Consider the following 13,258-nt stretch of genomic DNA (forward strand, 5'->3'; position numbering starts at 1 on the left):
TGCATTTCTAATAGTTTGGTCTTTTGAAAGGGTATGCAGTTTTTGGAAGCGCAGTTTATCTACAATTTTTATTGCTTTTTGTTTAAGCTTCTGCTTTTAAACAGTATGCACTTTTTGTGTGTGTGTGACAGTGTTGGCATGTCCTTCAGCTTCCTTCTAATCTTTTGAGATTTATTTTTTTTCTAAATATGGGCAGTTGTGAGATATGTATTTTGGCATTATTTTAGGCTTATTTCTGTGAGGCACATCGCCTATTTTGGGCTTGTTTTGTTAAACCCAGTTGTTGCTTTTTCTAGCATGATCTGGCAACATTGTCCCTATGGACCCTAATGTATGTGGTGCCCCTAGACCACAGGGCTTTTGAAAGCAACTATGGTGCAAAGAATAAGACTTGAATCAAAAAGTGGGAATGAGTTAAGATGTATTTCCCTGTGATTTGCTCAAAATGCTGCTGGAAATGAGATGCATCTCTGATGCATGTTTAAATACGTAATTAATGTATAGTCAATCAGTTTGATTTAATGTCAGTTCAATTGTCACTACATTAGGGCCTGTTTACACACTTGGTCACTTCATGCATTTTCTCTGATCGGATTGCTATTCGATCGTGAAATGCCCTCCGAATCACTTCCGAGACAGATTTAAATCCAATCACTCAAACGACTTCAAGAGGTGGTTTGAGACGCATTCCAAACAAAACTGGACAAGTGTAAATGCATCTGGTTGTTGAAACCACATATATGTAAATTTTACTCCTCCCAAAAAAATGTTAAAAAAATAAATGTGTGAGAGCATGTTATAGCCAGATATGATAGTGCTATCTCTTCAGCAAGCCAACTGCCGCAAATGAAACAAAGTTAAGTCGCAGACGCTCAACACACAATGATCTTAATTAAAAATTAGACTAAATGGATCTTTCCAGTGCTGATGCCACTTTTTCCTCCTATTGCAGTCTTTGATCTTGAAAATAGCTGATGATAAATAAAATTTCGCTCATTAATTATAGTATAAATGAAACTGTTTTAATAAGTCAGATAGCTATCCAGTCAGAGAAAATGCGTGAAATGTCCAGGGCCCTCATTTATCAATGGTGCGTACGGACAGATTTGTGCGTAGTGAGTGCGTAAGAACAGTTTCACGCAAATTGTGGGATTCACCAACTTGTACTTAAACGTAGAAATGTGTGTAAATATAAGCACACCTCTGAGCATGCTTACGCAGATAATCTAGTGGTAGAATAGTGACACTACACACAAAAATCATTTTCACAGTAAAATCAGTCACAGTATGCATTAAGCAATCCACATGTCCTGTGTTTCCATTATTTATAAAACACTCAATTTATCAATTATCTAGTTTTACACACAGTGCGTAATTGGTGTCAATGTAAAAAAAAAAAAATAAAAAAAATAAAAAATAATAATTTGGTTAAGTAAATAATACAGAAAAACAAAAACAAAACAAAACAAATGCAAGTTATTTAGTAGTACTCAATTTAAGCTTGTAGAAATTACAGTGTAAACATCAACATTATAAAATTAAGTTAAACTACTCAACTTTTCTGATACTGGTGTTCCCATCATGCACTTGGCCTTGAATAATTAATGAGGTCAATTTTTTGCTGTTTTCCAGCTGTTTTTACACTGTTTTATCATTGCTTTTGTGGTTAGGTTTAGTAGCTTAACATTTTGTGACATTTGGAGCTCATTTTCTACTCAAAATGCCACAATCACACTCAAAAATGTTCTATCGAATGTTACCGTCATTGTGTGTTGTGTACCAAGTATTGAGGTCTCTGTGTTCAACTATAGCATTACTTTTAATGTGTAGATATGATGTCTACACAATATCTTTCGTATTATCTGCTTAGATGTTTCTAAGTAAAAGCATGCACATCAACAGCATGGTTTCATTAAGTGTTATATTGTTTTGTGTAAAATGTATTGCAAGAGAGTTTTAAATTAAATAGAAATTACTCAACTTTTTACTGATAAAGTTAAAGTTACTTATAATTTTACTTATCTTAGCTATTTAGAGTAACTTAAACCCATATTTGAAATTTACTTAAATAGTTTATGTGTGCAAAAACTTAAGTAAAAATTAAGTAAACTTTATCTTTATTTTATCTTGCATTATTGGAAAACTTTGCAAACAATGCGCTCCAGAGAACACGTTTTCCAAGATCATGCTGATCTGCTTGGCAAGAGCTCTCTTTGCTATTATTGCGGTGAGGAAAAAACTCAATCACGTGACTTTTAAAGGGAAGTTTTGTCACCATATATGGTTCATTGGAGGCGTTTCTGAATGCTGATGACCTTGAACGTGAACGAGCATGGCACTTACGCACATGTGGGATTTATCAACAATGATTGCTTACTCATGTGCGTAAGAACTGCGTGCGCACGTTTGATAAATGCGGATTTTCTTGTACTTAGGCACATTCTAAATTTCATTCGTTGGACAAAATATAGAACCTTTTCTATGCACTGTTGATAAATGAGGGCCCAGGTGTAAACGGGCCCTTAATTTTCGGTTATTTCAGGTGTTAGAATGCGATTGTTATTTCCGTAATTTTTCTGAACTTTGTGTACAGAATGAGATTAGGCACTCAGTAGATGAGGAACAACCATATTTAGGTGTAATAAGCATTAACTAATGCTAAAACTATTAAACATTGTGTTGTATAATGCATTATAATGGTAATGTATGTTATAATGCATTATATCTTTTCTTAAATAATTATAAAGCTAAATGCATTATAATATTAGCAGATTCCTTGTTACTTCTGAAGTAGTTTTTTTTTCATGCGTTTTAATGCATTGTACTTTCTAAAGGTGCGTTGAGGTAGCCTGACGTGGTCATACTCAATTTTAGTTCGAATATGAGTCTGATACTGCTCCATTGGGCTTTGATTATGGGGGCGTATTTCAACCGATCCAGGAAAGACCTCAATTGGATAGACCTACAACCAATCAGAGCTACAGAGTAAGTGATGTATGTTGAGCGACGCATAGTTGTCAACAGAACTCAACTGCACACATGCTGGAACTAGTAGAAGATGAGCGTAAACAATCTTTTCCGGTGTTGTAAAAAGAATAAGTATACACGGAGTACTTGCCAATTAATGCGCTGTCGATATCTTCTATAACGGACGCGATGGCGGAATCTACACATCTCAGTTCTTCAACAACAGCCATCATTGTTGTAAACTAATTCAACCCAAGTGCTCTTTGATGACGTGGCTGATTACGTTTCTGGTGATAATCTGTCAATCATCGCCTTGACAAATGTGATTGGTCCGAACAGTTTCTGTTCGGGCATAATTACTCCTCTACTGATCGAGTCCAGACCGAACTCCCCGACCTCAAAATGTTGTGGGTGGGGCTAAGTTCGGCTGGCATCCAGGCTAGCGTTGAGGTTTAATAGATTAATAATAGATTCATATTATTATAACTGGCTACACTTATTCACAAGACCTATGTAATGCATTATATGGCGCGTTTTAACTAATTTGTTAAATCTAAAACTGAAATGAAAAAAAAAATTATAGAACGTTAAATAGAAATGTATTAAAGAAAACAAATTCTAATAAAAATGACAAAAGCACATAACAAAATTACTAAAACTTAAACTAAAATTAAAATGCAAACTGAAAATATAATAAAAATAAAACCTAATTCAAAATATTAATAAATACTATAGTAGTATATAAATAATACTAAAATAACACTGATGGTCCTGGAAGCCACCTACAACACCCTGTCATTATGATGGCATGTTTTTCACAGCCATATGCCACTCACATTTTCTATAAAAAGAAAAACGATTTTTAAATCTTCTTAAACTCCAAACTACACTTTACATCTAATCTAAATAAATGTAGTCTCTCTAAATAAACATTCACCCACTAGGCTTTTCTCTTAATGTCTAAAGCATTTCATTTTCATGCCACTCTAATTCTGCTGAGTGAGAGAACATAAGGGAGGATTCAAAGCCCAAATTTGCTTTTACTCTGATTTTTTTCCCTTTAGTGCCAGATGTCCCTCACAGTGTTGGCTTGTTTTGCTCACATTGATTCAACCACGTCTGCCAAGATTATACTCTCTCACAGGCTCGCTAGCCAACCTAACGCTGTCCAACTTCCTCCTATCCCATGTAGTTGCCTTCAAGCCGCATAGATCATGCCAGATGCCTTGATTTGGCTTTGTATATATTTCTGGAACGATGTCCTATTGGAGGGCGAGCGGTGTGGGTTGAGTATGAAATGTCAGTGAGAAAGGTTAGCTCACCCACGCCGTCCTGGAGCTTCTGAGACGAAGGTGCTGTCACAGCCACCCTGTCTCTCCACACCGTTTCAGCAGCCATGGGCTAATTAGATCTTAGGAAGGATCCCTCGTAATCCAAGCCGCCCGGCTTATGTCATCATCACTCTCCCCATCCCCAGGCCTAGCATCACCAACAGTATGTCACGCTAGGATTTCATACAAATGATACTGGTTATGGCATACAGTCTTAACTATGAAGTGGCCTAAAATGTTTTTTCTGTGGCCCGGCTTTGCCTGTTCATTGGTTGTGCTGTGCTGTGTCATGGTTCGGGTCAAGGGGGCGGGCTGGTGGTTGAAGAGTAGGTATGAAGAGCTCAGTCTACAGTTACTGCAGCAGAACTGATTGCTGGGTTTTCCAGGCCCATGCAGATGTTGAACAGAGAAAGACTCTGTCCTGCTTTCTGTCTTGTAAATCCACCCCCCCCCCCTTTCCCTCCTTTTTTGGATGTGAGAGTCTTGGCACAGAAGGACATGACGAGGCAGCATTGTCAACATCGTTCTGAGTTAAAGTAACCGTGTTTACTCAAGGAGTTCTTCAGCTGGGCTATTTTCTCTCTCATTGTTCCTGTAACTTTTGTTTGAGTCTTGAGTGACAGCAAAAAAGTTTAGAACTCGACACTACTTCTTCCGTTTACAGAGTACAGCTTGAAATCAAATGTGCCAACCTGGTTTTAAGAAACATTGGCCATTTGGCCACAGTGAGGTAACTAAGAGAAAGTATTATAGATTATATTATTAAAGGAATTGTTCACCCAAAAATGAAAATTATCCCATGATCCATCCTAGGTGTACATGACTTCTTTCAGATGAATACAATCAGAGATTTTTTTTTTTTAAATATCCTTGCTCTTCCTAGCTTTATAATGGTAGTGAAGTGTTGTCACATTTTGAAGCCCCCCAAAAATGCATCCATCATAAAAATAATCCATACTGCTCCAGGGGGTTAGTAAAGTCCTTATGATGTGAAGCAATGCATTTTTGTAAGAAAAATATCAATATTTAAAACTTTATAAATTCAAATAATTAGCTTCCTGCGGAAGACCATACGCAGAATGTGCAAGTCGACTTCGGCCAAATGAGTAACCCCTGAAGTGATGTATGATGCAGGATGTAGGAGTAGCGTAAGCTTAGACGCCTCTCACGGTTCAAACAAATAGAGCTGGGCAACAAACTCAAGCTCCTCTTCTCTTATATCGAAATCCTCCGACATTTCTCTTTAAAAATGATTTAGACTTCTAATTCATGACCGTTGTTTTGTCTTGCTCTATCCTCTGCACTTCCATGTTTTTGTCATGGGTCAGAGATTGCTCTTCCACCACAAATCATTTTAAATATGGATATTTTTCTTAGAATATCCCATCGCATTGCTTTAGAAGGCCTTTATTAACCCCCTGGAGTGGTATTGATTAGTTATATGATGGATGGATTTTTTTTTGCAAAATTTGTGCTTGTCTGAAAGAAGATAGGATGCCTTGAGGGTGAGCAAATTAAATGTTTAAGGCACCATCTGTTTTGTAAATGCATGTAAAATCTTATTGAAAATCTTATTGTGAATGATTGATCTATGTATGGATTAAGTAAGAAATAATTGATTACAGGCCATTGAATTATTAGAAAATAATGCACACCCAAGGTGGTAATGCAGCCATGACGTGAAGCAGAGTCAATTATTCTGTTTGTATACTACAGTTACCACACCTGAAGACATTGTTCAGATGTTGTATTTCAAGAAAGTTTTTAGATTTTTGTCCTTAAAATGCTTGTGTATAGGACTAATTTCTTACACATCTTATCCCAAGCCTCCATTGCTGATTCCAAATGTAATTTTAGCGCTAGTAACGGAGGCTTGAGCCATTGATAGCAGACTAATGCAGATTTTAATGCAGTTATTAGAGAGGGGGAGAGAGAGAGAGAGAGCGAGAGAGAGAGATTAAGCGTGTGTGAAGTTCCTGAGTCTCTCAACAGTGTTTAGCAGCAGCATCTCTACTAATAGCGAAACTGTAAGTTTATCTGCTTCAGCAGATAACAGCGCCGTTATTACCTGACTAATGAGAAATGTCATTTAGCTTTTAAGTTAAGCTTTTACTAATAAAATCATCAGAGCAGTGCTGACAATACATTTCTGTGCAAGTACATTTGTTTGTACTGTATGTGTGTGCGTTTGAGTGGAAGACAGAGCGGGAGAAAGAGAATATGTGCTTTCTGTACATAATAAAACATAATTTTGTGGCAAAAAACATGGAAATAACTTGTAGTTTTTATCCTGTTGTTGTGGGTTTTGGTTCTTTTGCTGTTAACTGTTAATAACTGAAATAATTTGGTGAAGTAATATGGACATGTAATGCGGTCAAGACCTGCCTGAGCCAAGACCACTTTAGCTGTGCATTTCCTTGAAAATAATGGCACACCTCAGATTTAAGCATTCGACAGCCCCATACTATAAGAAACATAAATATTTCTTTCAAATATAAAAATACAGTACATTGCTAAAAATCTAAACTATAAAGAGGGTTAAAAAATGGTCATGAAAAATGAGATTTATGCCTATCATATAGACAAGGAATGAAGCAAATTTTAACATTTTGGAGGCTTTCCTTGACTGAACTACGCTGAGAGTTCTCCATATGGAACGATGTACCTTTCTCCTCCCCCCGACAACAGCTGGAGAAGGTGAGTCCTCATTTATTTATATTACACTTACATTCATGTATATGGCAGATGTTTTTACCCAAAGCAGCTTACATTGCATTATCAGTTCTTGCATTCACTGGGAATCGAATCCAGGACCTTGCCGTGGCTAGCTACAGGAAAGATACCATTCCTTCAAACAATAAGGACAAATATAGTCCTACACACACCCATTCACCGCCAACAAATATGTGTCTGGTCATGCGTCACATATGCTGTTACATTCTACTTCATGTAGAATTTGATCATATCTTCTGGGAAGGGTGCAAAGATGATGTTATCATGAAATGATGCCATCTTAGTGACATCAAGTGGTGTTGCAAGAGAGATTATGTCACATTAGAGGGAGTGTTATTGCATGTTTTGCATTTGCATAGGCTATCCCTATAGATGCCTGAAAAGAAAACAGTAATGACGTTTTTTTTTCAGCATGTGGAAAATCCACATCCGCAGCAATGACAGATAACACCAGTAAAAGGTTAGATAAAAGCAAATGTGTTCAAAGAGAACTACGCACATCATTGTGTCGTTCTTGACCCTCAGGCAGATTAGAAATCCGTTCTCTGAAAAAAAATTCTCAAATTCTCATACGTTTGCTCTGCATAAATGTCACTCTTCTCGGTTCAGCCCCGGTGAGGCGTAACCATTGGATGGTTTTCCTCATTTGTTTACCGAGGAGTGAATTGCAGCCAGTAATAAAAGGCTTAAGGAAGCTTCTCCTCATCATAGTCGTGTTTTGAATACAGGCTTGGCTGACGGCCAACATACCTTCTTACCAGCAAGCTGTCTCGGCCTCCATGTTGACTCTGCGACTTGCAAAAATTTCAGAGTCCACGCCCTGTGGCATTGTTTACACCTGAAAACTGGTTGGCCTGATCAGCTTTAGCACAGCCTTCTGTTCCTACTGTGGCGAAACACTGCTGTTACAGCCATATGCCATAGAGTGGTTCACATGCATTACTAGATGCAATACAGGGCTGTATTTCCAATTTCCAATCTTATTGCTTTTAGATTGAAATGCGAAATTATATTACAGTTCAAACACTGACCCAATTGCATTGTAGATGTAGATGTTGTTGTGTAAAGAAGCACAGATGGGGGTAGCAGAGGATAAACTCTCATGCTGAGTTTAGCTGAATATATGATCTTAGGCAAACTTTAGAGCTTCATTATAAATGCATAAACCGTGAGCGGTTCACTCCACTTCAAGGGATGTCTCAGAGGCATCCCATGAATTATGAAACATAGGATTCAGAGGATCAAGCACAGTTAGATCTTCACCACTACAATGTATATTTCAGATTTTTTTACATTGCCTTTTTGTTTTAATTATATCCAGTTTTTTCTCTTCTTCAGGAATGTTGTCTTTGTGTCCTCATGAGCTGAATACTAACAACAGCATTTCTCCCTGATTCTAACGGTCTCTTTTTCTTCCTCAAGGATAAATGTTCAGCTATTCTTTAAATCTTTTCTTAGTGTAAACAGCACTAACTAAACCTGCCAGATCTTTTGCTAGCTACCCCTCAGAGCCGCCCTCCCCCAGAACAGATCGTGAGCTCAGCGTGTTTTTACGCCTCCCTCCCTTTTTTGCTCTGGACCAGATTAGCATTTGCTAATGACTGTAGTTCATGTTTTGGTTTGGTTTTTGTTTTGTTCTGGTTTTTGTTTTATTTCGCTTTGTTCGTTTGACCTTGTACAGATATATGTGATTGAATAGTGGGTGTTCTGCTGTTGCCTTTTAGTTTCTGTTGGGATATTGTGCTGAAATATCACCTCACGTGATTAAATGAAAGGCCGAACAGATGTTTTCTGTCTGCGTGGACATTAGAGGTTAAGCTAGATTTAGGATCGTCGGAGAGCGATTGCAAATGATTTTGGGCATTTTTAACTACACATGTGTTTGTGAAGTCTGCTGTTATTTGTCTGACAGTGTGACACGTCAGAATATCTGCAGATTTACTAGTGTTTGCAGTTGTAAAAGGGATGTTTGCTTGGATGTTTGTGATGCTTCAACTCATGTAATGGAAGGGAAGGGAGGACATTTGCTGAAGGAGTCAAGGCCAGTTGGCAACAAATCAGTGATTATGGTTTTAGAGCAGTGTTCGTGAAGGTTCAGTGGGACTTTCCATGTAAAGGGTACAATATAGGGCCTGAAATGACTGATCTCCCCCCTCCCTGTAAGGCGATGTGCAGTGCCTGAAGTGGGCTGGTACGCACCAGTACACAGTACTGGCACTTCTGTATTTGAATACATTTTTCTTCCCTACCGGCACTTCTCGCATGTTGTTGGTACTCTGACCACCCACACTAAAACATAGAAGCAGGCTACTAATTAATTGTATACATCATGCGTTTGGAGCTTTATAAGCTGTACTGAACCAGGGCTCCAGACAAAAAAAATAATTAAGGAGCCACTGGCTCCTATAGGGTGAAAAAACATGCGCCAAATAATTTTTTTAGGAGCCAAACAAGAAGGAACTTTTATTATTTTATTATTTTTTAAAATCACTTACTTTTAGTCATCCTGTTGTGTTTATATATCTTATTCAAAGAACAACAACCTGAGGAAGCTACAGAAAGACCAAGCTGAATTCAACATAGCCCAACATTGCTTAGTTCTGGTGAGTTCTGCTAAACTTCGATTCTGATTTCCTTAGACATTGTTTTTCAGGTAAGAGGTAACAGCCTGGATAAACGCAACTTGTTGAAACTTCGTTTAATTCCTTCCTCGTATTTTTTTTTTTTCTCTCATTAAAACCAAAGGTGTTCATCAGTGATTGTATATCAAGAGCAAAGACATGTTTGTGTGCATTGTGTTTTGTGCTTTTAGCAGAAAGAAGTGCTTGATCGTCTGTGTGAAGACTGCGCATTGTGCATGAGCACCAAGGGAACTGATAACAGCGGCAACAATCAAAAACAACTCATTTCAGCGAGAGATCGCCTCTTATTTATCACAGACCAACGAATTTCTTATCAAATTGAGATGTTTCTTTCTTTTAGGTACGTCCGTGCGTGCCGCGAGATCGAGACATGTCCCACCCGCAAATTATGCCTATACCGTAAGCCTACTTTAAGGAAACTATTAAATATTCCACAGAATGAATAGTCTTGTTTTATTTGTTATATCATTATGTCGTTGCGTTAGAAACACCCTCGCAGCATTAACATTCGCAACTTGAGTCAGGAGAAATTGTGAATCTCTTTAGTTTACAGATTACACTGCAGGAGAATTTTTGTTTCAAATGTGAATTATTTTATTTAAAAGTAGACATTTCATGCTTTCTTTAGACGTATGTTTCATGTTTGTGTGATAATTATTCGCTGAGTTTAAGTTCATTTTTTAGACGTTTCAGAAAGATTCAAAGACAGATGAAAGCGCATTCTGTTTTTTGTTTTGTTTTTTTTCCAAAAGCAGAAGGTTTTGTTTTTATTGTGAGCGTACACAAATAAAATGGACCATTTTTAGTTTGTGATGATGTCTTGCACTAATCTGTATCGCAAAAAAATGACGGAGTAGGCCTACTTTAAGTTGTTTCAGCTGTCATGAGGAAAAATCCATCAGAACGCGCCGGCGCGTTCGTTGGCCAGAGGGTCAAAGAAAACGTATTTAGTTTCATATTTGTTTAATATTAGACTATAGCCTAATATTAGTTTTTAAATTTAATTTATGTTTATTATGAAAAGTGAACAGTATGTTTAAGATGGGCTAAGTATGCGCAATATATCGGGAGACATGCAGTGGGTCAGACGCGATTTTCACCACTTAAGTTTTGTTTTATAGTGAGCCTTCTTTAAAGTGTATTTCGTTTTGTATAAATTGTATCTTAATTTTAATCAATGTTTTATCAACCAACTGCCTGGATTTAATAAATAGGAAGAAAACCAATGTCAGGTGTGAACATCATAATTAATTGCTAAGAGATTGTTGGTCGAACAATATATTTTAGTTGAACATTATCTGTAGACATACTGGAACCTTAAAATGATCATTAATACTCTTGTTATACTATTTAAGGTACTGAAGACTTTTATGCCCTTAAATTTATCTGATGAGCATGAGCGGTGTAAAATAATGAAAGTTATCAGCATGATTGATATTCAAAACGGTAAGCACGCGCTGCATTGTGTGTGTATCTGCAGTCTGCAAATTTATATGAAGAAATGGGCAGTTGTCTCCTTTATGCAAGAGCAGAACTGTGTGTTCAAATGCAGTGTTTTGCACCGACGCGAGGCGACAACATAGTCATTTTTTTATTGGTGTCTGTTTGGTGTGTGATATTTTCCACTACCAGTTCATATTTTGGCGCTCTAACTCAGTGAAACTTTCACACGCAGCATCTCATTTAATTACGTCAATACAGCAAATTATGTGATAGGCTACTGGTCACAGAACATGCAAATAACTGCAAATTTTACAGTCATAACGTGTGAATTTGTATGGTTGCAAATGGCGACCTCAGCAAAAATATCACTCGCAAATTAATATTTTTAGTCGCCAATGCAACCGTTTAGGCGCAGTCTGGAGCCCTGTGAACTGAACGGACCAATTATCTGAACAATATGACTGAAGCAGACCAGTTGTTTAATTTTGCATGAGTGTTACGCAAATCACTGTAGGAGCTTTCACCAGCACGCTCTAAAAGTGTGATAAGATTTGCGCGAGCCATTCCTATCGCGACGCTGATGATAAAATGTGCAACCCATTTGAATTGTATTGAGAATGTATCACTTTAAAACACTATGGAGAAAGTCAAAAATGATCTAAAACAGCCACATCAACTAAAAGACTAGTGAAAAGAGGAGAAAACATCCTGCACTAACATAAATTAAAAGCTTGACTTCTCTACACATTTATAATAGATGATCTGTTAATGAAATAGATTTTACACTAAAGTTTTATATTACAAATGTGACATGTTCTAGCTATATTATCTGTAGGTTGCTATTTTTCATAACAAATGCTATGGATAAAAAAAGACAGGAAAAAAATAACATTGGCCTCGGCATGGTAATGAGGAGCCATCAATGGTGTTGCCTGTGATTATATCCTCACTTTACTGCAGTTATGTTGTCAACCAACTTTGCGTGCATGGATGATACCACAAAAGACCATTTTGCATATATAAATAAACAAAGAAATAAATAAAACTCACAAGGGAGCATGCCCTGGGAGACGACCAATCCTCCCCACCCCCACCCCCTGGTGAGCGATTTCAACAACCCCAATTTAAATGAAACTGTCACTCACTCGAAGATAGTTTGAGATCAAATGTTGTTTTCTAGTTTTTGATAAACTTATATTTTACATAAATTTAAAGAGAGTTTGTTTGTTTGTTTTTTTCTTAAAGGGATAGTTCACCCAAAAATGAAATTTCTATAATTTACTCACCCTCATCATGTCATTACAAACCCATAAGACTTTAATTTACCTTTTGAAAATTAAATTTAGATATTTTTAAGAAATCTGAGAGGTTTCTTTCCCTCCATTGAAAGTCCAGGTAACTAAAACTTCTAAAAAGATCTAAAAAGATTATAAAGGCATTGTAAAACAAATCCATATGAATGAAGTGGTTTTATCCAAGTCTAGTGAAAAGATAAAATTGCTTTATATGATGAACAGGTTAAATTGAGGATTTTATTTACATCTAAACATTGATTGTCACATACATTCACAATACGTAAATGCAGAAACTTGTGCATGTGTCAAGCACTAGAACAAACCTCACTGTTTTTTATGCAGCATACTTGCACGGTAACCAATGAGGTTTGTTCTAGCGTGTGACACGCACAAGCTTCTGTGTTTAAAACGTGATTCTCTCTATGTACGTATGAGTGTTTATATGCGAGCCAATAATGACAGAATTTTCATTTTTGGGTGAACTAACCCTTTAATAATTTAGTAACAGGGTTGAAAGGTTGAGCTTGATGAATGTCAACAAGATTGTAAAAACAATTTTTATCCAAATTAGCTTTTTTATGAGCTTTTGACATATAAGAGGTCATCATACAATAAGAATAGCCTGTAAGTTTCAGAACTGAAAACTTCCTTGTCCAATAAAAGCTTGTATTGACACCAGGCCCAGCAAACGACAGGTTTTTCAAAGTTGGGATCTATGATGTAAAAGGGCAGCAAGCACCGCCTCCGCAGAAGAAGATCAATGCCTGTTTAGCCCCGCCCACCAATTCACACATGTCATGTAATAAATAACATAGGCCTACATGGTGCTAAACCGGATCAAACTACC

General features: G+C 37.0%; 1 protein-coding gene across 2 annotated transcripts in view; it reads left to right on the top strand.

Annotated features, from left to right (window-relative positions):
- Positions 1 to 13,258, top strand: part of crtc3 (CREB regulated transcription coactivator 3) — a 55,631-nt gene that overhangs the window by 14,280 nt on the left and 28,093 nt on the right. For both annotated transcript variants that reach the window (XM_067401976.1, XM_067401977.1), the window contains exon 4: positions 6,934 to 6,995. In XM_067401976.1, the coding sequence (XP_067258077.1) occupies positions 6,934 to 6,995 (62 nt within the window). The remainder of the gene's footprint in view (positions 1 to 6,933; positions 6,996 to 13,258) is intronic.

The sequence above is a fragment of the Chanodichthys erythropterus genome, chromosome 11 (assembly GCF_024489055.1).
Source record: "Chanodichthys erythropterus isolate Z2021 chromosome 11, ASM2448905v1, whole genome shotgun sequence".
Lineage (NCBI taxonomy): Eukaryota > Metazoa > Chordata > Actinopteri > Cypriniformes > Xenocyprididae > Chanodichthys > Chanodichthys erythropterus.